At 38.1% G+C, this 27390-nt stretch overlaps 2 protein-coding genes across 2 annotated transcripts in view; one reads left to right on the top strand and one right to left on the bottom strand.

The window, feature by feature from the left end:
* Positions 1 to 17249, top strand: part of DYTN (dystrotelin) — a 50914-nt gene extending 33665 nt beyond the window's left edge. The window contains exons 10-12 of the mRNA XM_007469987.1: positions 7562 to 7721; positions 10247 to 10754; positions 17146 to 17249. Coding sequence (XP_007470049.1) covers positions 7562 to 7721; positions 10247 to 10754; positions 17146 to 17249 — 772 coding nt within the window. The remainder of the gene's footprint in view (positions 1 to 7561; positions 7722 to 10246; positions 10755 to 17145) is intronic.
* Positions 17250 to 20370: 3121 nt separating this feature from the next.
* On the bottom strand, positions 20371 to 24739 carry FAM237A (family with sequence similarity 237 member A). The gene is made up of 2 exons (XM_007469988.1): positions 24324 to 24739; positions 20371 to 20510 (listed from the first exon to the last, which is right to left on the bottom strand). Exons 1-2 carry the CDS (start codon positions 24733 to 24735, stop codon positions 20371 to 20373), a joined length of 552 nt encoding a protein of 183 aa, XP_007470050.1. The 5' UTR covers positions 24736 to 24739.
* Between the last annotated feature and the right edge of the window lie 2651 nt (positions 24740 to 27390).

Here is a 27390-nt window from a genome sequence, read left to right on the forward strand (position 1 = left end):
CTTTCCCTATACTCTCATTGCATTCTGTAGAAATAATCGCACTATGTCAGAAATGATTGTGTATTTGTCTGCTCATTACATGTAAAGTCTCTGTGAGCATGGAGTTCTCTGCTTTTTTTAAAAGAAGTCTTTTTATCTGCAATAACTCAAGATGGTAAGATGCTTCAAATAGTTTTTGAATAAGGGAATGAAATTAAATGGAATTGTATAAAATGGAATATGCCTGACCTTAAAATAGTCTACTCTATTCTATGCTCTCTTAGATATGACATAATAAACACACATCTGCACTTAGAACCCCTAGTGTCTGACCTGGACAAGATGACCTGGGGGATTTTCTGTAGTCATCCCTGAACTTCTCTGCATTCTCATTTCTAGATTATCAAGAAGGAGGGAAATGGAATTTTTGTTCCTATTATTGGCTATTTAGCTCTGTATCAACTAAGTAGTTGGAAAAGAGCACAGAGGAAAAAGTTGAACTACTTTATTGCTATTTTTGGATATTAAATTGAATAGCTGATTTGACATTTTCTAAAAAGACTCTCCTCGACGTCATACCTGATCATTAAAAATTATTACAACCTCTCATAAAATTCTACTTTTATAACAGGCTCTCCATTCAGTACAATAGATCTGAAGCACCAAGGTATGTAAGTCCAACTAGACCAGTAGAAACAGCAGCCACAGAGGCCTTCAAACAAGTACCTCAAAGAGTATCTCTGGCTCAACAAACCAACGGCAGTAGCACACATCATCAGGTGAGTCCGAAGGCGGAAAGAACAATTAAGGCACAATTAATGGATAAAGTTTAGCTTTGAGGGGACTCTTCCCAAGTCTACATCCTAAAGGGAAGCTGTGTTCAACTTTCACATTTTTAAATTACTCCAGTGTCCATAGATATTAAGTCTCTGCCTGAAACTTCTAAATATAGCTTACTTACAGACAAGGCTTTCTTCTGCCCACAATACCTTAAAGACTATTCAGTATCTAAGAGTCGATGTAATTAAAAAGTAGGGAAAAAGGGAAAATTAGTTCAGCCGTACATAAAGAAAATGTTCAGGAATTGTCAAAGGGAAGAGATGAGAGAGGAAAGTGAAAGAAACATAAGAGACAAGAAACTTTTTTTAAAAAATCCCAGTGAAATTTTTTCATCAAAGGAATTAGAAATGCTTCTTCTTTTTTTTTTTTTTTTTTTTTTTTTTTTAAGCGTACAGTCTGCAAAAATCTTTTTTTTTTTTTTTTTTTTTTTTTTTTTTTTTAAGCGTACAGTCTGCAGCTCCTTTAACATGTTTTCAATCAGTTGTTGACTTGCCCTCCCATGTGCAACTCCACTTGTAGGTGTCCCTTCATCATTGTAATCAGTACAGTCAAGATCGTAAGGGAGGTCTTCAAAATATGATCATCTGTGATGTTTTTCGATCATCAAAGAGAAATTAGAGTTCTCATATTGCAGTTGTTCCTGGTAGAAGTGTGAAGAGAGTAAGTCTTGTGACCACCCAGGAATGAGCAGCCTGTGCGCTGCCTCTGGGTGAGGTTTTTCAGGTCTGTGTGCGTTTTCATCAGCAGCTCATGCAGCTGCACCACTCAGACACCCCTCACTGCACATCCAAGAATGCCTCTGGCTGGAGTGCCGGGCAGAGAGCAGGAGTTACATGTTCGGGGACAAATGAAGAGCTGCTCCATTTCCTGCTTCGAATAAAAGAAGAAAAAAAGCCATTTTCACAATGCGACTGTTTGTTTCGCTTTAACTTTGCTTTGTTCTGAGACGAGAAATTTAAGAGAGGTTTTGCTTTCCCTCCTTTATTTCACTTTCTTTTTACTCCCTGTCACCTCTTTCTCATTTTTAAAGTTGCTACAGCCTATCTTTTGTATGTAATACATTTCTTTCTCTGATTAAAAAGAAAAACATTTTTAATTATACAAATAAGACCTGAATCTGTTTGCCTTATAGAAAGTTAAAATATTACAGATAGGGGTAAAGTCCTTTTCAACCATAATTCCCAGCCCACACCTGGTCCCGAGTTTTCCAGAGGTAATCTCTTTGGGGTATATCTTTGTAGACCTTATACTGTGCATCCCAATATTCAAATATTCGTACGTGTGTGTGCCCAAAGAAGGCAAATTATTAGTATCTATTAAACTTAAAACCTGGGAACCTTGCACATGTATGTGCAAGGAGGCATGTACCACTTTGTTCATTGCAACATTGTTTATAATTCTGAAAAGTTGAAAACAGCCTAGTGTCCTTCCATTGCAAATGACTAAATAAACCACGGTATCTATTCTCTGGATATACCATGGTAGGTCCATATGTGCTAACCTGAAATGCTTCTCAGCTGCATAACGATATGTACCATATGATAACATTGATATTAATGATGTAAAGCTCGCTGATTCAAAGTGATCTATGCTAGGCATGTAGAAACTGTTTGAATATTTCAGTGAAGAGGCAGACAGGCACCGGTCACTCGGAAGGGCCACAGAGAGCATGTAACAACCAGAGAATGTGACTTCAAGTCTGTAGCTCACTTTTTCTCCCTTCCCTACTCTCTTCCCTACTCTCATAGGCTGTTCCTATGGAAGAATGTTCTCAAGGTGGCCAGTTCCTCTTCAGATCATTTGTAGGGAGCAGAAAAGGCCACAGAGTAAAGCCACAGCTGCTTATAAATGTAGAGTAATGAAGTCCAACCTCCCATTCAGATGAGTGGGTGCCATGGGCTGGTACATGGTGCCCCAGGAGCCTGGGCCAGGCTGGGTCAGGTCAGGACTTGCTCTTGGGGTGCAATTCAGGAACCAGACTGTGATTTGAGAGATAAGGTTTGGTGAGAAAATCCTAGATGAGAACTGAGCTGATCATTATTAACTCAAAGAGACTTGGTGAATGCAAAGAGTAGTGATGAGTCCCAGTACACAAGCAATGGAAAGATAAGAAACTCTCAGTAGAAGGTGGAAGGTAGAAGTGAAAGATTTCTTGAGCCAAGAGAAATAAAATAACCCAACTGCTTTTTGCAGATGCCTTTAGAGAAGGAGACGTTCTGAGCAGCAGCCTAACTCGGGCAAAAGACTACTGTGACTTTTTTTTTTTTTTTTTTTTTTTTACGCGGGCCTCTCACTGTTGGGGCCTCTCCCGTTGCGGAGCACAGGCTCCGGACGCGCAGGCTCAGCGGCCATGGCTCACGGGCCCAGCCGCTCCGCGGTACGTGGGATCTTCCCGGACCGGGGCAGGAACCCGTGTCCCCTGCATCGGCAGGCGGACTCTCAACCACTGCGCCATCAGGGAAGCCCGACAGTCACTTTTTGAAAAAGAAATTTTTTTGAAATATCATTATCATGTTATTATGAATTTTTAGGAATATGGGTTAAATTCAACCCAAAAACTTATTTTCTCTATTTCTCGCTTCTCTAGACCATAGTCAGCATTAGGAATGAACTGTGGAGGACTCACGAATCCATTAATGCTCTCCATAGGGACAGAAGGTAGGAACCACGTGTGGACAAATACTAACAGCAGAGACCCATCAATAGCATTTTGCTTCGCTTTTAGAGGAAGAAATTCTACAAAGTTTTTACAGTGCTCTTTTTTTCTCTTTAATTTGGAAGACATTCCTTAAACAGAGAAATGCTATGATTCCAGTATGAAGGTAAAAGGGGGCTTTGACTCTATTTGAGTAGTTAAGTATAACTAAAACCACCCAGATAATTACATTAAGTTTGGGGGTTTTGATTGAGTGATTTTATTCCTTGAAATTCGGTTAAGCATTTTCATTGAAGCATTGTGTGTGTCTTACGGCTTCTAAAATAAATCAGTACATTTCTCCAACGGTATCTAACTTTCTCGAAGATTTACTAGGCTGGCTGGAAACTGTCTACCATCTTATTGTGTCTCAAAGGACTAATTATTCCTTTAAAAAATATATTTATTTATCTGGCTGTGCCGGGTCTTAGTTGCAGCAAGCGGGATCTTTAGTTGTGGCATGCAGGATCTTTTGGTTGCGACATGCAGGATCTACTTCACTGACCAGGGATGGAACCCAGGCCCCCTGAATTGGGAGCGCGGAGTCTTAACCACTGGACCACCAGGGAAGTCCCAGGGCTAATCATCCCTTGAGTTCCTGTGTCATGTCTTCCTTTAGAAGACAAAATTCCTGGCTCCTCAATAAGAAGTTTCCCCTGAGGGAAGACCTTTGTTTGCAGGCACAATGCTAGGTATCTAGTAGATGCTCAATAAATTAATGAGTAAATATATATTAATAAATATGTATTAAAATAAAAATAGGTCATCAGTAAATTTACTGAGCATCTAATATATATGTGTATGTATATGTATGTATGTATGTATGTATATATATATATATATATATATATATATATATATGATGAGATGTGCTTCCTAATGCAAAGGTATGAAAGATAACGAACATTTTAAAATTCTGTGACTTATACCATGAAAAGAAGCTTAATAACACTTTTAAAGTAATTTAATAATAATTTAAATGTTAAAAACAATTTTGATCTTTTTCATGGTATAAGAAAAATAAATTAGAAATAAAATTAAGGAAAATAGTATAGGAATAAAAAGGCAATTTTGAAACTTAAAATGTAGAAATAAAAAGGAAATTTTGAAATTTAATTCTTTAAAACTTAATTCTTAAAATAATTCCCTCAAACAATTATCTTAAACTAGATGATTCCCTTTTATATAATTCATACCCACTACATACACCATTGGTCTCCTAGTAAGGTATTTATCAACACAAAGAATACCAGTGTGAGCCTGATTAGTGAGTAAAATCTATGTGAAGGCTTTATCCTTGTTCCTGTCTGCCCCGTTATTTGTATCAATGATTTGGATAAAATAGTAGAGAGCATGCTACTCAAATGTGTGTGACATGATACCAAAAGGCATAGATAATAAGCTAAATGACAGTCTTGAATCACTAAGATATCATAGTCTGGGATAGTGGGACAATTAATAAAGACCAAATTTTAAAAGATTAAATGCAAATCCTACAATTATAGGCCCAGGTTCACAACAAATAGGGTGGAAAGACCTGAGATATGTAGTCAACTGTAAGTTCAGTAACAGCCCACAATTTGTCACTGATGATTTAAAAAGCAATGCAGTCTCAGACTACATTACAAGAAAGAGTATCATTCAATTATTAGTTATCTATTTATTACTCTATGCTAGGTGCTGATCAAGAAAAGTAATGTTCCACTGCTCTGTGCGTGATTAACTCGCCTGGTGACTTAACTTGCCTTTGTGTTGTATTTGAAGACCTGGTAGATGGGAGATGATGGGAGATTCAAGCTCCTTAGCTCCAAGAAGCAGAACTGCATATAAAGATGTAAAAGTTTGGAAAGACAGGTTTCAGATCATTTGAAAGGAATTATTTCTCAAATAATCTAAACTGTTTTGATAACAGTGGATATTTACCTTGAAAGTATGGGGCTCCCAGTTGCTGGAAATATTGGCATTGGGTAAATCATGTTCACTGGAGTCTCTCCAAGGATTTCTCCATTAAAACAAACAAAAAAAACAGTAGAAAAAGCTACACTTCCGATAGGGCTTTCCCTCCGTTCACCTGGATTGTGGAAGGATGGGAACGCATGTCTTCTAGATGTTCGAACACGGTGGATGGGCCAGAAAGGAGGAAGGGGATGTGGGTGATAGACAGCATGGGAGAAAGATAAACTGATGTCACTACTGGTCATAACAAGCACAACACTCTAAGTATAGAAAATACTGTCTAGAGAGGCCTTCTGAGAATGTTTCTTTGTTGTCTGCTATATAAAATCCCTGGGCTGACTCCTTTCTGCAAAGTCCATCATAAAGAAGGGCTTGAAACTCCAATTACAATCAAGGATTTTAGAATCAGACTCCTCTTTCACCTGTGTGGCTGCCTGGAAGTTTGAGGGCCATCTTTTAGAGATGCCTGCTTCGGATAGGAGCCCCAGCTAAATTCCAAGACCTCTCCAAGATCTGTGGCAATTAAGAATTTCAAAGGCTCTAACACTGAGAAATGTTGTTGCGTTTCCTACCAGGGAGCCAATTTCTGCAACTTCCACAAATATGACAACAGCACCGGTCAAAGAATAAGACTGTACTTTAGAAAAAGCCAATTTTCACTGTATACATACACTGTAACAGGAACTAGTTTAGGCCTGGGCCTGGGGATATGGCAAGAAGCAAAACAGAAAAAAAGTTGCCAGAATAAAGAGACAATAAACAATACAGTAAGTAAGATATGAGTAAAATAACAAGTAAAACAGGTAGCATGTCATATGAAGTGACTGTGCAGAAGTCTGAAGGCTCGAGACTAAGTCAAAATCTAAGCTCGCATCATGTTCTGTAGCAATTACACACGGCAAAAATCCATGGCGACAAGGAGATGGGAAGGACTAGGGAAGGAGATGGGAGGTGATAGAGGCGAGGTTGGGAGTTCTGGTTTGCAGTTTCAAGTAGAGCAGTGAGGGAGAGCCTCACTGAGAGTATGATGGTGACCAAAGACTTAAAGATGAGGGGATGAGCTGGGCAAGAACCTGGGGGAAGGAGGCATTGGGGGCCAAGAGAGCCAACTCTGAGGGGAGAACATGCCCAGTGTGTTCGAAGAGTTGCCAGAAGCTCTGCGTGGCTGAAGGACAGACAGTGAGTAAGAGAAAGCAGAGATGAGGTCAGGGAGGGAAGCGGAGGGTCTTGGCCATCTTGTTCAGCTTTGGCTGCCTCTATAAGGACTTTGGTTTATTCTAAATAAGGAGGGGAACATTGGAGGGCTTTGAGCAGAGGAATAACGTGATCTGATCTATGGGTTTTCTTTGTGGTTCTTTTCTTTAAATTTTTAAAGATTTTTTTTTTTGGATGTGGACCGTTTTTAAAGTCTTTATTGAATTTGTTACAATATTGCTTGTTTTATGTTTTGGGTTTTTGGCCATGAGGCATGTGGGATCTTAGCTCCCTGACCAGGGATCGAACCCGTATCCCCTGCATTGGAAGGCGAAGTCTTAACCACTGGACCTCTAGGGAAGTCCCCTGCCTTCTGTTTTAAAAGAATTACCCTGACTACTTGGTTCATTCTGAAACCAATGAACAACTAGACTTAGGAAGAGAAGCCAAGACCCACAATTCACAAATTGCATCATTGTTCCCTCCCTGTGGTCTTGGTCGGGTGTTTGATATTTAGCCATGACATGTATGCTGTCATTCTAAATGCAGTGTTTCTGGACAAAAGGATAATGAATAAAGTCAATATTAGCATTTAAGGAGCTGATGAAGGTATGCTGTCAAAAGTAATCCATAACATGCATGACGAGTTTTTGAAAACACCTCTAAAACCAATGAAATTCTTGGGGGAATTGTGTATATAATAGACACGAAGGACAGCTGTACATGGTGAACAAACAGTTTAAAGCAGGATTGATCAATGTTAGGTAATAGTCGAGGCGCAGGCTACTCCGGCATCTTCTCCCAGAGAGGACCCGGGGTACATCTCGCTAGGGCTCTTGCATCTTGCTGTGCTGATCTCTTGCCCTTCCAACCCACTCAGACCTGTCCTCTTTGCAGGCTCCTTAAAAAACAGTTAAACCAATACAAAGACAAGTTGCAAGCCATATATGCCTGCCAGGAAGAAAAAAGTTGCAGATTTGAAACAAAGATTCACGAACTCACAACCAACCAGGACAGTCTGTGGACGAAGCTACAGCTAATGGGACAGAATCTACAGGTATAGAATGTGGGAGACACTGGCCATCTGGGTCATCTGGAAGTCTGACCTAGAATCTTCTGGCTGAGGGTCGGCTGCAGCCTGAGGCTTTGCACCTCGCTCTGATCAGCCTCTTCCCTTTCCCTCTTGTCTCCATACCCTGACCAACTCCCCTTTTCATCAGCCAGACGATATCTTCCACTTTGGCGAAGGAAGTGCCATTGGGAGAGAACAGCATCGGTACCATTTAGAAACAAGAGACCTGGGGCAAAGACGTCCTTTATAGCATTGATCCTTAAACCTTTCGTCTCAGCATCCCTTTTAGAGACTTACAATTTTTTGAGGATCCCAAGGAGCTTCTGTGGGTTATATCTATTGCTGTTTACCCTAATCAAAATTAAAACTGATAAGTGGTTTTAAAATAAATTTATTAACTAATTTGAAAATGCAAATAATAAACCCATTATATATGGAACATTTTTAAATAGTAATTATATATATTTATATATATTTAATGAGAAGACTGGCATTGTTTTACGTTTTTTACAAATCTCTTTAATGGCTGGCTTCAGAAACGACAGCTGCATTTTTCCTAACTGCTTCAGCATTTGATCTGTTGCAAGATGTTCTGGCTGAAGAATATGAAAACATATGACCTCACACAGATTTGCAGTTGAAAAAGAGAGGAGTATTTTAATAGCCTTTTCAGATAATTGGAGACCTTCTTTGATACTACACCAAAACATGATAAATGATTGTTTTTTAAAGGATGGTTGCAATATTGATTCTGAAACCATATCTCTTTCACACCGTGTTTCATTAAAATACAATATTCTGTTGTGCTTTTTGAATGAATCTTCTATCCAGGCATGATTTTATACCGTCATACACTGGTCATTTGGAAGTTCACCAAGCTATGCCGAACTTCCCAATGCTCACCCATTTCATTATACAAGATTTTAAAAAATCATTAAAAAATCATAAAAAATCATATTCATTAATACTACCATGAATCTCATCAGAAAAGTCTTTAAGAATTGGAAAGCAAGCAAGCTCATGGTAGTGGATGCAAGTTTTCCAAAATTCTAATTTTCGCTTAAAAGCTCAACTGTTAAAATTGGCAACACATATCATTGTTTTCTTTACTGTCACAGTCTCACTTCATTCATTTTTGAAAAAATGTTTGCCAAATACCCGTCTAATTCTTTTGCACAAGAGGCAACTTTTATACTTCAGTAAACATAAGAAGTGTTTTATGCATACTTCCCATTTCATCACATATAATATTAAGAAGACACGTGTTACTAAGAAAAATAAGAATTTTTGCTACACCTTCAAGAATAGTCTTTTTTTTCTTTTTTATTGAAGTATAATTGATTTACAATGTTGTGTTAGTTTCAGGTGTACAGCAAAGTGATTCAGTTATACATAAATACATATATTCTTTTTCAGATTCTTTTCCATATAGGTTGTTACGAGATATTGAATATAGTTTCCTGTGCTATACAGTAGGCCCTTGCTGTTTCTCTATTTTATTTACAGTCGTGTGTATCTCCTAATTTATCCCTCCCCCCCCTTCCCTTTTGGTAACCATAAGATTGTTTTCTATGTCTGTGAGTCTGTTTCTGTTTTGTAAATAAGTTCATTTGTATCATTTTTTTAACATTCCACATATAAGTGATGTCATATGACATTTGTCTTTCTCTGACTTCATTTAGCATAATCATCCCTAGGTCCATCCATGTTGCTGCAAATGGCATTATTTCATTCTTTTTGATGGCTGAGTAATATTCCACTGTGTGTATATACCACATCTTCTTTATCCATTCATCTGCATCAAGGATATTCTTAAGAGGGGCTGCCTTTTCTTTTTTTAACTGCAAGTACACGATGGTAAGAATGCCGTCACTACTAGCACTGCTTGGTGATGCTGCCTTGATGTGCAGTAAAAACACCAACAACTTTAGCTTTACTTACTCTTGATTTTGCACCATCAGTGCAGATGTCAACACAATGAAGAGACAAATAACCTCTAAGTGTTATTGTGAAAATAATTTTGACCTCATGGACCCCTGAAAGGGTCTCGGGGACCTCCAGGAGTCTGTGGACCACACTTTGAGGGCTGTGCTTTGCAGAGAGCATGTCCCCCAGATTTTATCCCTATGGCTTATTATGAAACCCCTCACAACATACCTACCTAAATGGATCATTATGGATGTTTTATTGTAATGCTTTTTTATCTATCAATCCAAGATATCCTGACATTTCCAGATATTCCTTATGATATTTTTAGAACCTGAGCTTTCAGAACCTAGCATTTTCCCAAACTGCTTGTGATTATTCTCTGTGATGTTTTAGAATCTGAGCTGTTCTACCTTTAGGTTGACATCGAATTAACAGCGCAAAATAAAATTAATAGCAATGTATTTAGAGACAAAAAAGAAAATCTTGCATTAAAATTTCCTGTTAGAATATTCAAATTTAATGCATAATGAAAAAGTGAGATAAATGTTCATTTCTTCATAAATAAAGTTTTCTTTACCCAGGCAGTGTTGCAGCCCCTTCATCCTTCATCTTCCTGGCAAGATATGGTTGCCGAGGGTGACCATGGAAATGGTGAAGAAAGCTTTCAGAGGGGAGGAGAGCCTTCCCAGGTCACGGGCGCCACTGAGGATGCTTCAGAAGAGGAAATACTTCCTAAGTCCCCTGTGACTGATGGAAGTTACCAAGGTCCAGCACATGCACAACATGTCCTATCAAACTCAGAATCACCAGAGGCCATTTTGCAGCCAAGGTCAACGCAAAGCCCCAGGGCACGAAGCCAAGCACAGAAGACCTCGAAAGAAATCTTTAGTTCCCTACCCAGTTCCCAGGAAGGACTGCTGCAGGACACCTCCCAAATTGCCCCTGCTGAAATGAACAGTCCTGCCCTGGCACCTGTGGAAAGGAAAGGGGCAGTTAACATCCAGGAGGGAAAGGATGAGCTGGAGGAAGAGGAACTGCAAGAACTGTTGTCAAAACTCATGGACGCCTTCACTCTAGAAATGCCTTCAGGTAAGATTTTTCACAATCACTAGAGATAGTGATGGCCAGGGAGTCAGCCTGCCTTTTAAGACACTAGATTCTATAGCCCTGTATTAGCCCTACAGCTACGATTCATCTAGTGAGTAACAGAGTTGTGAGTCTTTTGGACATTAGTAATCTCTCTGAACTTGATTTCTAGTGTTGCCTAATTGATGGGGTCATTGTGAGATTTAAAAGTGATAAGCCATTGAAGTTTTAGTATAGCACCCGGCACATACCAAGAATTCAATAAATACCTATTCTTTTGTTATTGTAATTGTTATTATCAATAGTACTAAAACATATATAACTGGGCAGCCTGAGGTTACCATTTAAAAATGGGATAAGAGGGGCTTCCCTGGTGGCGCAGTGGTTGAGAGTCCGCCTGCCGACGTAGGGGACACGGGTTCGTGCCCCGGTCTGGGAACATCCCACATGCCGCGGAACGGCTGGGCCTGTGAGCCATGGCCGCTGAGCCTGGGCGTCCGGAGCCTGTGCTCCACAACGGGAGAGGCCACAACAGTGAGAGGCCCGCGTACTGCTAAAAAAAAAAAAAAAAAAAAAAATTGGGATAAGAATGATGCTGTCTTTCTAGATAATTGATTAAGGTCTCTGTATGATTAGTAATACCATCATCATCATCACCTTCATAAGTTATATCTCATTGTTAATGATATACTTCTTTATTATAGCTTTATTAATTAATAATTCTTTATTAATACTTCTTTATTATAGCTATCCTGTTTTACAGTGACACTGTCTTATTTATAGAGTATTTTGTCATCTTAATATATCTATATCTGTATCCATTTCTTTTTAAGAAAGTGTAAGACCTTTTATGTTGGCGTGATCATATAGAGACTGGTGATAAAACAAGGATAACATTCTCATGCGTTTCTGCATCAAGGAAGGCCTTCCCAAAATATTTCTGAGTTGGTGTATTAGTTTGCTAGCACTGCCATAATGAAATATTACAGATCGGGTGGTTTAAACAATTTTTAAAAAAGTTTTTTCTCACACTCCTGGAGGCTGGAAGTCTGAGATCAAGGTGTCAGCAGTGCTGGTGTCTTCTGAGGCCTCTCTCCTTGGGCTGTAGATGGCTGTCTTCTCCTTGTGTTTTCATACCATGTTCCCTCTGTGCATGTCCCTATCCAAATTTCCTCTTCTTATAAGGACACTACTCATATTGGTTTAGGATCCAGCCACATAAACTCCATTTAATTTAATTAACTCTTTAAAGACTCTATCTCCAAATATAGTCACATTTGGCGATACTGGGAGTGGGACTTCAGTATATGAATTTGGGGAGGGAGACACAATTCAGCCCATAATAGTTGATGAGCTATAAAATGGGAACATGATAATGTCAGTTATATATTGAACTTGGTAGAGCCAAGTCAATGAAGTAATTACTTGGTGATTCTAAAAATATCTACTGTGAAGAGAGCTGGAATTATAATCCTGTATTAGAGAAAACAAGATCACAAAGATACCAGAAGCATGCTCAGGCTGCCTGAGACAAAGACTGGATGAGAACTCCTTGTGCCTGATTCTTAGGCCAACACAAGATTCCACCCACTTATTTCCATCTAAACATCAGTGGGGTCATGGTGAGTATTCAAAGCAAAGTCAATATCCACTTGACCTTTTTAGGAAAATTTCACATAAAAATTTGACTTTTATTTTAGAAACTATTTTAGGATTTCACATATTCATCTCAATTTTATTTTTTGTTTTTGTTTCTCCAATTGAGTTTATTGAAAGCTGTTGATTTTTAAAATATTGTCAGCCCTCACAAATGTAGTAGGCTATATCGTACATTTCAGATTCCTAACAGACTAGGTCTACTACACATATTTGGGAGACAATATCCCAGCACTGCATGCAGTTTGATACCTAAAAAATCCATGCATATTTTAAGTAACTTTATCAAGGTCTATACATATAAATGTATCTGTATCTACGTATACACCCACCATTATATCATTTAAAGGGAAATCATGAAAAGGCAAAGTTTATTTTTAAATCCAGATAATGCAATAATGTATAAAGACGCAGTTAGCATTATCCAATCTTGTAGATAATATAAAAGATATATTCTCAAAAAATTTACCTCTGCTTCCATTTACAATTTAAATAGAACCATTGAGATGCTTCTGTAGATAGTATGCATTATTATACAAAAGTGCTTATGATATTAGCAGGAAAGTACATCTTTCCCTTTTTGTTACTATACTGCATTGGATACTTTGTGATAATTCAGTGAGTACTAATTGACAAGATTTAAATTTATAGTCATTTCTTTTATATCAGTTTTATTTCTTTGAGGCTTTTAAGCATAGGATCTATGTTAATCTTCATGGCTAATATCTACATTTATAAACATTGCCATTCTTCACTCAAATATTTCTTACTAAGTTTGTATCCTTATTCAATCAGGTATTGAATACGATTCTGTTTGTAAACTCTACTTAGCCACTGGCAATATGGATTATAAAAATACACCCCATAATTTATGCATGCTTATCAAAATCACAGCAAACGTAATCAGAGACAGAAATGTGATAACCACACATATGAAGATGTGGAAAGGCAAACAAACTAAATTAAGGTATTGGTCATTTTTGTTTTATTTCTATCTCTGTTACGGATGCATCTGATAATAGCAGGAAGTTTCTAATCGTTTTACTGCCCCTGCTTTTTATTTTTTAATTTGAGAATTGTTGGAAAAATTAGAAAGATCTATTGTTTGTAATATACTAAGATTTGCTCAGACTGTCAACATATTCACCCAGTGTGTGATTATCCTAGTAGCTGACTAGCTTTTTGAATTGGAGCTTTGCCAAGGAGTCAACACATTTTGGATAATAAGATGAACTTTATATGACTTAAGACTTAATAAGACGAAAACGGCAAGCATGATGGTCAGTTTGGGGGCAGTTGTTGACATTAACTGAATAGAGTCTTTCAATATCAAGATCTAGGATAATAGGATTTCAGGAGACCCTGAGAGCTTAATGGAAAAGAGAAAGTGTGTAGAAGGGGTTCCCCAAACCTCTTTAAATTCCGCATGTTGGACTGAAAATCAGTAGCAAACATTTTGTTCAAATTTGCAGTAAAGGAATTAGATTTGAAAGAGCATCTAACACTACTTGCTTCTGTGATGACAAAAAAAAAAAAAAAAACCTTAATGCTCTAGTCTTACTTTCTCATTAAATTATTTTCTTTCCCTTTCTGAGCGAAATTTCCTACTTACATCTCTGAAATTCTTTCCCCAGCCTCTCTTCCACCCCTCTTTGCCATCCATTTACCACAGTAGGTTTCAAGGATGAGAAGGGAAGGTGAGGGAGTGATGATGGGATTAGCAGGGCATGGTTGAGGGTGGGGATGTGGAAGAATTATTCCTGTTCCTTTCTTCCCCACCTGCAACCATCATCTAAACTATTATTTTAAATAATCAGAAGATAAAGTTTGGACTTTAGCAGGTTGTAGAAAAAGAAAGAGCTGTGCTTTAGCAACCACAGGTAAGAGAAGTTCAACACTGGATCTTTATCTCACTTATTTAGAAGGTAGACTTCTCAAATGCTGCCTGGGAATCCTAAGGATATATACTGAACGCTTAGTGAATCTTTCTCTCTCTGATATATATATGTACATATATATACACACACATATATATATGAAAAAGTAGAAGTAATTTTTCTTGATGGGAAAAGATACACAAGAGTTCCAGCATTAAGCTCCATGAAGGTAGAAAAAAATGTCTAGTTGGTTCATCCTTCATTCACTCATTCATTCAACAAATAGTCATCAAGATTTAATTATGTGCCAAGAGCTGTGCTTGATGCTGGGCATTCATTTTGAAAGGGGTAAATTTATGTTTTTAAAACACTTTGTCATTGTGTAGAAAGTGGCTTGGAGAAGGGCAGGTGGTGGCGGCTTGGACTTGGAAGATTGTCATACACTTATTGCTATAAGGAAAGCTGGGAAAGCTGAGATGGAGGGAGGTCAGCAAATCAAAAATTCTGTTTTGAACACAGTAAGTGTGAATTGCTTGGAGACATCCAGATGGAAATATCAGAGTGACAGTCAACATGTACAATCTGGAGCTCAAGGTCTTAGTCCAGAGTAGGTATTCAATACATATTGGTTTGCTTCATTAATTATTATTGTAAGGAAGACATGGGCTCAGTATTTCAATTGCCAGAAGAGTAATCATAGAGTAGATAATCTAATACTTTTAAACCTCTATACCCATCATTCTGATAGCCTTCTCTCACATCCCAAATTCATTCAGAGACCAGATAGATTGTTAACTACATTCAAGTGAATTATTCTCCCATTGTGATTTCCTCTGGACTGTTGATTTCACAGGTTTGTCTAACATCTCACTAGGCCTCTGACTATATGCTATATTAATTCAGTCCCTATATGTATGGAATTCCAAGTTTATGCCAAGCAACATGCTTGGTGTTAGGTGCATATCTTTGGCTAGTTTTAACATTTCAAGGGACTAGAGCTTAAAAATAAAACAACCAAACAAGAAAAAAAGAACAGATGTATGAAATGAATTATTGCTTCTCTATTTCTTTATTGTATTTAAAGTTTTTATAACTGTGGGCTGAGGAATAGAATATTCTAAAATAAGTTTGCCTCTGGACAAAGTTTTTTATTCAGGCAATAAAATATTATTTATTCAAGGTCCTTGTAGTTCTGGGGCAGTGTTAGAGAATAGACAGTAAAAGAGCCATGAACCCTCTCCTCTTACGTTCAACAGAAAACAGCACAGATGGAGCCATAATAAATCATGTAACTAAAGTGTATAACAAACTAAGCCTTTACATATTTTTATTTCCTGTGATCTTATTTTTTTAATTATACAAACAATATTATACCTCATGCTCATTGTAAAATTAAAATGCCTAAGTGCACGTTTTTCAAAAATGAATTCATCATCATGTCCTTCACTCCCTGCCACCTGTTTCTCAGAGGTAAAAAATGTTGGCAGTTTTGTGAGTTTTTCCTTCAGACTTTTTTCTTTGCATATATGTGTCTTTACTTTCTCAACATAAGTTAGGTTGTACTTGTTTTGCTTTTTCCGCTTGACAAAATATCTTAGACATTGGTCAGTGTCGTTTTTTAAGTGCTGCATAATATCCCAGGGTATAAATATATCATAATTTATTTATTGGTGTGTAATTCAGTTGCTCCCAATTTTTTATTATCATAAGAATGTTTTGGTGAGTATTCTTATAGCATATATCTTTGTACTCATACGTAAATATCTTTGTAGGATCAATTCTTAGAAATGGAACTTTTAGCTTAAAAATTATGCATGTCCAACTTTTGGTTAATAACTGCCAAATTGTAGCGCTTTCTACAGCACAATTCCTATTACAATAGGTCATAGGGGACCACTCAAACCATTAATCAGTAACTATAGAGCAGAGGTCTCAAAGCATCTTCCCTAGGCCAGCAGCATCCGTATCACCTGGGAACTTATTAGAAGCATAATTTCTTGGGCCGCATCCCTGATGTATTATGGTAGTCAGAGTTCTCCAGAGCAACCGAACAAACAGGATGTATATATAGATATAGAATGAGATTCATTTTAAGGAATTGGCCCACATAATTATGGAGGCTAGCAAGTCTAAAGATCAGTAGTCAGCAAGCTGGAGGCCCAGAAGAGCCAATGTGTAGTTCCAGTGCAAAAGCAGGCAGGCTTAAGCCTTAGAAAGAGCTGATATTTCCTTTTGAGTCCAAAGGCAGAAGAAAACATGTCTCACCTTGAATACAGTAAGGCAGAAGGAATTCTCCTACTCAGACTTTTTGTTCTATTCAAGCCTTCAGTTGACTGGACAAAGTCCATCCCATTAGGGAGGGCAATCTGCTTTTATTCTGTCTACCAATTCAAATGTTAACCTCATCCAGAAACACCTTCACAGACACACCAAGCATAATGTTTGATCAAATATCTGGACACCACAGTCTAATCAAATTGACACATAAAATTAACCATCATGTATACTGAATCAGAACTCTGAGGGTGGGACCTAGCAATTTATTTTAACACTGTCCAGATGATTTTAACATACACCAGAGTCTGAAAACCACTGCTCTAGACTGGGCTTTCTGGCTACTCAGATTCGTGCTTGAAGTTATGGGAAAATGCTCTTTAAGAACCCACAACTTGGTTGAATTAGTAATTGATCATGGTAAATGATACCCATCTCATTTGCAAGCTAGCTTAGAGAAAGGGCATTGCCATCAGGAACTGCAGAGAGATGGATTTTATTTCTTCTCTGTGCTAGAGCTTTATTAAGATCAGCTTGAGAGCCTACAGGTGCTTTCTCTGAAGGACTTTCCTGTTTGTTGTTTTCAGACCTGCAATCTTCAGTAAATATGGACCTGTATTGTGGAGCTGAGCGAGTATGCAGGGCCTTCTCTGCCCTTGTTGATCAGATCACTTTGCCCAACTTGAAGTGAAAAAGAGTCCAGACTCAAAGGCCCCTTGTGGTGATGACGAAACGTGTTTTCAAAATCTGTACTAAAAGAACTAAACCTTCTACCTCTTTCTCAGTAGTCTGGCATGAAGCATGAAGAAAATTTTATTTTTTAATGTCTCTACACATGTGTCTTTGTTCTTCAGAGTAAAGCCTTGGGAGTGAGGAGTGATAGAGGAAAATGGAAAGAAGGAGCCAAGTCAAATCCAGATGTGCTGCATTTCCAATAGAGGCCCTTTCTTTGCATACATTGGTAGTAATATTTAAGTGTGTGATCTACAGGAATTCATGCAACTATGTTCTTTAATATCTGAATTACTGAATTGATGACCTAATATTCTATCTAGATGCTCCTGCTGGAGAATAGGCTTGGCAAAGAACTAGATACACACACACACACACACACACACACACACACACACACACACACACATACACACACACACATATGTGCATACCAGACACACACTTGAGTGCATGAAGATCTGGTGAGATCTGAATGAACTCTGTGGATTGTACCAATGTCAATCTTCTGGTTGTGTTATTGTACTATAGTTATGCAAGATGTTACTATGAAGGGAAACTGGATGAAGGGTATACAGGATGTCTCTGTATTATCTCTTACAACGTATATGAATCAGCAATTATCTCAAAATAAATTTATTTTAAAAACATGAATGTTTCTCACTAAAACCCCACATTCATTGAATTTGGCCAAAGTACTTGTGTGCCTCCATCCTCTGTATGTATGATTAGGGTATAGATGCTTAATTTAATAATGTCCAAAGTAGTAGCTAACATTTTTTGACTGTGAGAGCACTTAGCTTCTAAGCACCATGTATGTATTAATACTAATTTAAACCTCACAACAAACCTGGTAAGCAGATATCTCTTTTTGTGAGACAACTGAGGCACAAAGAGGGTCAGTAACTTGTCCAAAGTCATTTGGTCACTACTTGACAAAGTTGAGATTCGAACCCAGCTCCTAAGCCTGTATTCTAACCACTGCTTGCACTTTCTCTAAATAAATATTGTTATGGTTCCATTGTTTCACCTGTTTTCTTGATGTGCAGTCCATATTACATTCAGAGAGGCTCTGGGCTCTTATTTATATGATCCATAACTTCTAGTAATGTTTCCAGAGTGAAATAATGTCCAACTGGGTAGGATTAAGACTAGGTTACCCCTGTTCAATCTCATCCTAATCTTTCTGAATTTGCTTTTCAGCCTATGATGAATTTTTTATTTTGGTTTTGTTGTTCAACATATTCGCTCTCCTTCTTACTTCATTCCAGCTTGTTCCTTACAAGTTTCTTAAGTATGCCCCAGAGCACTGGTCAGCAAACTACAGCCCACAGGCCAAATCTGCCCACTGCCAGTTTTGTGCAGGATGTGAAATTATTACATTTAAAAGAAAATAATTGAAAAAATCAGATGAGGAGTAATATTTTGTAACAGTTGAAAATGACATGGAGTCAAATTTCAGTGTCCACGAGCAAAGTTTTAAAATTGGAACACCGCGGTGCTCATGTATTTACATATTATCTACAGCTGCTTTAATTCTACAAAGACAGAACTGATTAGTTGCGCCAGAGACTGGATGGCCCACAAAGCATCAGAAAAAATTGGCAGCCCCCATTGTGTAGTACCAAGGTGTGGGAGGAGCAAGGGGCAGGCATCTCTTCAGCGATTTATAAGAGGTAATGAGTTTATATAATGGTTTTTAAGAATATGATGCAAGACATTAGAGAAAGTAGTACAGAAGCAAAACCATGAGCCTCTGTAGAAATGGTAGTCAAAGAGTGGCAGCTTTTAATGTGCTTATTCTTCTAATCAAGTTAAAGCTGGGGCTGGACCCCCTCCCCAGTTCCTTCCCCAGACTTGCTTCCCCTATTGTTATGATTTGGCTAATCTTCAGATGCAGCTGTGTCTTCTAATAATAACCCTTTGGATAAGATTTTTCGCTTAAGGAGGGCCATAAACCTTCAGTGAAAACACTTACTGAGGCTTCCTTTGGACCTGGGAAAAGCAAGTGAAATGTTAACATATTTGAAATTCAAACTGGTTGTCAACCATCAATTATAATAGAATGATTGGAGAGATGAGCGTAATTAGAGATAAAAATAGCATTGTGTCTGGAACTCAAATATATTTGTTAATTGGACTTCTTTGCTATGAACCTCATTCAAGCCTGGTCATTTTGAGAGCAAATATTTTTATGGGTTCTTTTCTCATAATGCTGTTCATTTGATTTTTAGTTTTCTTTTCAATGTAAAGTGTAACCAGTTATAATCTTAATATTTAATCCAATAGAAAATATGCTAACTGAGAAAAAATGTATACCGACTGCTATTTTATTAGAGTTTGGATTATCATTAATGGTAACATTAAATATTGAAATAAAAGGACTCCAATAACATTACTTGGGGTCGAGAGCTTTTATTTTGTTTCTATTAGAAGAACGCTTTATTCACCAGTTTTGTGCTTTGTTTTTTGCTTCACTCAGTTCAAAATATTCAAAAATATTCTTTCAAACAAAATTCAAGTAACTACCACCAAAAACTGGTAATTAATAAATATAGTCTCCTATATGCCTGTGCATAAACAATCCAGTGGTTAATATTTCAAAGTCATGCAGTATATTCAAGTTAAATGTGTGGCACTCTAGTTCATTAACAAAGTCAAGCATCCCAAAACAATGATCAAGGTGAATACAAAGAATCTGAGTAGCATGATCCCCTACTCATCTTTGGAAGCTATTTTAACTTCCAAAGTGGGATGATCTGGCAGTAATGTCGCCATTTGAAGGAACATGCTAGCAGCCTAAAAGAATGAAACTAATTACTCTAAGAGAATGTGGCTTAAGCATCTCTAGATGCTCCCACCATTTCAAGTAAATAAATGATCAGTAGTCAAGAAAATATATATATATATATATATATATATATATATATATATTTAAATTCCAAGATGTACATTAGCTCTGAGGTTCGAATTATTTTCTGTTTATTTCCAGGCTACTGGTCACTTTTCCAATGAACTTAGACCCACTCCTATGTGCATGCATGCTTATAAAGTCTTCAATCAGCTCCTCTGAGGTTGAATTATTTTCTGTTTATTTCCAGGCTACTGGTCACTTTTCCAATGAACTTAGACCCACTCCTATGTGCATGCATGCTTATAAAGTCTTCAATCAGCTCTTTCTTCTTTAGGGAAGGGATTCTTGGCTGTTGAGGATATACACCTGAAAGTAGAGAAAAGCAACTAGTCATTAGGTCACCAAATTATTTTCAGGCTAATTAAGTATCAATGACTTGGTTTTTAAAAGAATGTTTGCTGTTTCTGCCACTCAGCTATTAATATTCTGTATAAATTTTTTGCAGAGGTGTATTTGAAATTTTTATTTATGCAAAACTTTGTGTCCTATGAAGTTTAATTATATAATATGAATTAAGTAGATTATAATAAATACATTTCCTATTTGATTAATATGTATTAAAATATATTTTTCTGACTAAAAAAGTAAAAAATTGTCATCATATAATTTTAATATAAAAATATAAAGAAAAATGTTTAAACCACCCATAATATAATCTTCCAGAGAGAACCATAGTTTTACACATACATACTTTATACCATAATTTAGTTTACCATTACCCTATTATGGGGCATTTAGATTATTTCCAATTTTCTGTTGCTATAAATAATATTGCAGTGAAGAACGTTATACTGCAAAATTGGCTACAGCTCTGAATGATTCTTTAGAATAGATTTCTAGATTGGTAATTTCTGAATATGTTGCTTACAAAATTTCTCAGAGTGAGTAAAGTAGAAAATCAAGCATTTGTGAATCTAACTTATATTTCTGAAGCATTGTTTTCTCTTCTGCTTAATGTTTAAAAAATAAGCATTATGAACATTTGCCAGCTAGTTAGACACTGACTGCAAACATCATCAAATTATAAATCTAAATTTTAACTTTCATGTCACGGAGGAAAGCAAAGACTCACAAATTTTCTAGACCATCCAAACTGCCAGGCTCAGGCAGGCAAGTTTTTTCTGTTCCTCTCAGGGGCAGAGCAAGATTTGTTGAAGGAAGAGATCATCATTTTTGACACAAACAAGGATGTACTTCAAAATCCTTTCATTTGTATTAAAGCCTTTACTAACCTTTCTATCTGGGAGATATTATCAGCCTACTCTTTTCCTAAATCAATCTCTCTCTCTCTCTCTCTCTCTCTCTCTCTCTCTCTCTCTCTCTGCCTTCACAGAATCCATCATAATTTAGTAGTGAAGCCTGGGTATACCCTCTTCAGCCTTCTGACTATTTTGGCATTCAGCTGTTAGCTTGTATCTTTCTAGACAAAATAACAATGCTCTTTTGAGTCTTCTCAAACGATGCTATCTTTGGCCCTCAGAATTTTTGGAATTCTCATTTCTGGATCGCCTCTGTTTCTGCTGATTAAAGTTATAAACCACCACAATGTCTAGGCCATCACTCAGCTCGGTAAGGTGTCCTTGGAGTAAGGCTCTTCCAGATTCTTTCTGTAGTTAAATCCACACTTTTCATACATTTATTGTTTATAGAATCACAGAACTTCAGAACACAGAATGTGAAGAGACTTTAAGGGCCTTCTAATTCTTCCCATATCCCTCGTTTTCAGATGAAGAAACTGAGAGCTAAATAAGTCAATTAACTTGCCCAAGGTTACGTAGCTATTTGATATCTCTTGTTTTCATATTTGCTGACTCAATATTAACAAATATATTAACATACAAAGTTATATAGGAGTTTTGTGTTTTTAATAAGGCATGATTCATTGTGACATTTCTCAAGTGAATTTAAACTATTTAACTTGAAGACATCAAAATAGCAAGAACCTTTCCGGGTATTATGTAGACACATTTTAGTTTTTCTCTTCTGCTCTGATGATGTGATTTCCCTGAGAACTATGGAGACAAACACCTCTTCACCCTCACGCCCACCCCAACCTAGTAGAATATTAATTCCCCAGGGACAAAAGAAAAAATTAGTGAAGAATCTCTGTGCAGGTACATCCAGAGCCCAGTTGAGCCACTAGAGATTTAATCAAGGCTCTTGAGATGAAATCTCGACGTTCCTCAAACAAACTTTCAGACAGGGCGCCTTCTTGACCCAAGACCCTCTTTGACTGATTATACAATACAAATGGAAAGTCTTATTTCCTGGTCTGCAACAATTATGTCAAACATTAAAATAACTTCAATAAGGTGAAATGTTTACCCCTAATATTTGCAAAGCAGCTCCTAGTAAAGTTTGCAGACCAGGTGGGTCAATAGCAACTCTGTAGCAAGATGAAGAAAGTGACTTCCAAAGCTGAAGACAAATCTACTTTTTTTTTTTGAAAAAAGAATATAGAAATGCCATGTTGAAGTATGCTCAGAAAATCACATGTAGTCTCAGACTATTACAGTAGCCTGTTGCAAGCAAGCAAACTGAAAGCTGTTTTTGAGATTATATATATATGTAATTTTAATATACAATTAAATTATATAATATAATTAATTAAATTAATTATAATATATAATTATAGATAATTATTTTCCTGTTAAGTTGAACACAAGTATTATTTTCATTTATTCTATAGATACTTAAAGTGCAAAGTGAGTGCAAAATACAAAACAAGAAACAGTGGTAGTAATCTGAGTACCACTGTTAAGTAGAGTAAGAATGGAAAAAAGAATGGAAAAAAGAGCCTACAGTACAGATGAAGAAAATATACAGTCCTTACCGATGCTGATGCCTGGGAAGCCTCTGTTCAAAATATTTTTAAAATATTGGTAACCAACATTTAAAGATAGTCATTTTGTATTTCTACTTTAGTAGCTAAGCTGCTAAAAGAATATTTCCTCTTAAAAAGGAAATTGGTTTAAGTGACAATAACACTTGCCAAATTAATAAATTTATCTATAAATAATTGCGGTGGATTATCTGGCTTTATGGATCAGCTAATAATATTTTTTGTTACTGAGGTTAAAATAAACTAGATAGTTAAAGGTTCTACGATATCTTGGGAAAAGATTGATCTATAACTATTACTGTTAATTGCTATTTTAATAGATTTTTTTACAGGAACATATAACAGTTCTCACAATCAAATGTACAGTTGCAAAAATTATTTATGCTTCAGTTTTCCACTAGTGCATAGTCACTACCACCCAAACAGCCCTTGCTGCAAGCTTTAGAAGCACATTGGTTGAAACAACACCAAAAAAGGAACAAAAACAGTATGAATAAGGCTGTTATTCTCAGCTTACAGTGATTTATTCACCCTCCTTCTAATTCTATAAAGGATATTTTTTCTAGTGCCCCTGGAGAAGACTGCATTTGAATACCATATTTACTTCAGTGAAAAGTCTCTAAATTTGTAGGAAGTTCCAGATTTCTAAAAATTAATTACTCAGCTTGCTGGAAGTTAATTACTTATTTGCAATTTGTTCCAAAAAACAAGGAAGAGTGAATTTGCAAGCCAGCTGATTTTTCTACCATTTAATCCATCAACTAAGTAAGTACATCTCAAGGAGTCCTTCCCATTTACATGAAAGCAATTAGTTTTTGTTTCTCTTTTTGTTTTTCTATTTAAAAGGGACAAGAGCTTGTGTGCTGTGAGCCTTCCCCAGGCTTATATTCAAATCTTCCCGATTCCATAGCAAGTGAACACAGGTTATGACTACCAATGTTCAGCCTTACTGAAAAAAATAATGTTAATTTGGGGGCATCCCTTTATACCTTGATATTGTATTTTAGGGATCATGTCTTTTCCTACTTGTCTTTCTGATTCTTCTTTGCTGCTGTTGAAGTATGAAGATGAGGACAATATGTTGATAGAAACAGCTACTGCAAATTACAAAAGGAAGTGCTATCTATCTCCTATCACTTGCGTGCTCTTTGGGCTCACCCCTGAGGAGGCTATGTGTGGCAATGGATTCCCCTAAAGCCATTTCCCTCTTCCTCACAATTCAGCACATTCATACGTGATCGATCCTTTCAAAAGACATGGGACCTGGGGTTGACCACCTTTTTTTCTCCCTGTGTGCTGTGGATGCACTGCTGAGATCCTCTCTTCCTCTCCAGCCAATCGCCTCCTTCCTAAGCCATGGTTTCTGGAGAGGACACAGTCCACATAGATGTCCCAGAAGAGTTGGGCCAGATCCCAAAACAATGCCCCATGCTGCAAGTTCTCAGATGACTTCAGGTAGATCATAAAATCCCAGAAACCTGAAACAGTGTTGGAAATTCGAGGCTTCCACATTTCTAGGAGGAGTACTGAAGAAGATTCCCAGCACTGAGGATCAGCTTGGTTAAGAGCCAGCAGATCTGTCTGGCTGTGACAGAAGAAAGGAGACACACAGCACATTCCCACAATGAGCAGGGAGCAGGTGAGACTCAAGTGACGGTAGATCCCTCCTCTGTTCCCAGGATTGGCCATGGCCTTGAAACTGTGCAAGATGGAAATATTTCAGATGAGTTCCTGCTTGTGCTCCACTCAGTAAAGAAAATAGTTATGCCTTTAAGAACCTTGGTGCCAGCAAAGGAAACATACCATCATCTCTGGGAAAAGTCTTATCCTACCTCCCATCTCATAAGCCCCATTCTATCTAAAATGATGCATTGTCAAGCCAGGTAGTACAAAACCAAGACGCTTAGATTAAGAAAGATTTATTCCTAAGATGTGCTCTTTTGTAAGATAAATAAGTAAACTTGTTTTTCCCTAGTACAGAGAAATATAGTTTAAAAGAGTATTAAGTGAAATTTTTCAGTCTTGCTACGTGGCTTTTATTATTCTATAATTGCATAATTTAGCCTAGCTATCCTAAACCAGGACTCCCCTGAAATTAAGAATTTGAACATATTTTACCCTTGGATGCTTTCCTATTATGGTTCCTTTTATTATTAAAAAAAAGGCATAAGAATTGTAAAATGTTATAAATAAAAATAAACACAAGATAGTGTGATAAAAGTATGGGAACCAAGGTATATTCAGCCCATTAGAGTAGAGTTACATTTTAAACATTTTACAAACACCTGAAATGTTCTGCAATTCTGACATAATTTTCATAAAGATGATCTTTTCTCATTTTTCTCGTCTTGCTATAAATCTCAAGAATTTTAACAAAAATTATTTGCCTCTCATTCAGCTTTTCTGGCTTTCACAGCCAGTTGCAATAAAACCAAGACATCCATATACACTTTGAAATTATTATGTTACACTTCAGACAAGTCCAATGAGAAATGAGGTACTTAAAGTAGTAGTAAACTGGGCTTCCCTGGTGGCGCAGTGGTTGAGAGTCCGCCTGCCAGTGCAGGGGACGCGGGTTCGTGCCCCGGTCCGCGAAGACCCACATGCCGCGGAGCGGTTGGGCCCGTGAGCCATGGCCGCTGAGCCCGCGCGTCCGGAGCCTGTGCTCCGCAACGGAAGAGGCTACAGCAGTGAGAGGCCCACGTACCGCAAAAAATAATAATAACAAACCGATTTTTTCCCCAGAAAAAAAGGTTTACCTGAATCTTCACAAATGTATATGATATACAAAATGTATATTACACTTAAACAACTCTAGTGTAAAGAAAAAGCAGGAGGGCATATACAGCTGACTTTCGGTTTTATATTTCCAAATCTTTTAGATGTTAGTATCATGAAGGCAAGCAAGGTACAGCTCATGGGAATTCTCATGAGAATATGTCTATATTGGAAACATTTCATGATAACACCATAAGATGGAATCTTTCTCTTCTGTACAGCAGCAAAACATATTGAGTCTCCCTTAAACCGGTATTTCAGAAACTGTCTTTGAACAGGCACATTCCTGAAGAGGCATGTTGAGATACAAAGTTATTCAAAAATATTTCCTCTATATTTCAGATTATTTACACAGGATACCTACCTGAACAAAATCAAATTTAATATGTCCTCTTCTGGACTAAAATATCAAAGTCAAGGGGCCGCAAAAGTTGTTTTTCCTTAGGGGACAAGTCGAAGCTGTCAGTGCTAAGTTTATTACAAGACCAGGGGCGGGATACTGTCCAGGGTGCTGAAGTTGGCGAGTCCGGGACTCGCTGCCCGGTCGCGCCGCAGCGCTCACATTGGCTCCGTCAGGTTCCCTTCCCTTCGGAGAGTCTTCCCCAAGCCTGGAAGTTCCTCAACCCTGGGATCCTGCGTGTGTCCTGCCACAAGCCCCGCGCTGTGCTCCCTACGCCTCGATCCCGCACCTGGTTCCACCACCTCTCCCTCCTCTGGGCGGAGCTGCCTGGGACACCCTGTGTCCTTCGTGCCCCATTAGCCTCCTTACTCCGCGGCTTGACTCCCAGGTCACAGAAGGGAGTCCCTCCGCACTTACCTGCGCAGCCCTGTCTGGATTCCTTGGAGTGCGTGGAGAAAAAATGTTCAGACTGCTCCCTGAGCAAGCGGCGGTCCCCACCTTCAGCGTCCTGAAGGTCACGGTGCCTCTTCTTAAGCAGTGGGAGTGCTCGGCGCCTCTTCAAGTCTACGTCAAAACGCCGGGAAACGGCCGCCACCTCTCGCCCCCCAGTCCATCTCCTGCACCCTCCTCTTCCCTCCCTCCCCTGAAGATTTCGTTTCAGAAAACAAGGAGGCTTAGCTGCACACACCTCATTGACACTGACCCCTGCGCCCCCTCCACCAGCGGAACTGAGCCTTTGTGTGGTTGGCTTCCCGGTCCTACCTTGGGAGGCGTGACACTGCTGGAGGGAACTGGAAAGTTGGGACCCAGTCCCGCGCCCTTCAAGGAGCAAGTGGGGCTCCCTAGATCTCTACTCTCCAGACGTTCCTTGTTTGAGAATAAAGTGATAGCAGGGAAGACGCAGGACTCCTAGGGTCGGAGAATGCACGTGGGTGCCCTCACATCGGTCAGTAAGGAGATTAAGGTGCATCCCAGTGACATCCTAGGTGTGAATTTCTCCTGCCTGCCTGTGGTCCTGGGCTCCGAAAAGAAACACACCCTTGAGGCAAGAACGCAGGTAGGGACAAGGCACCACTGGAAGCTCCCGTTGACTGGGGACAGGAGACCCCATTATCTCCAGGCTCTGTGGCTTGGATCACCCCAGGAGCCCGAGCTGTTGCTAGTAT

The sequence above is a fragment of the Lipotes vexillifer genome, unplaced genomic scaffold (genome assembly GCF_000442215.2).
Source record: "Lipotes vexillifer unplaced genomic scaffold, Lipotes_vexillifer_v1.1 scaffold341, whole genome shotgun sequence".
Classification (NCBI taxonomy): Eukaryota; Metazoa; Chordata; class Mammalia; order Artiodactyla; family Lipotidae; genus Lipotes; species Lipotes vexillifer.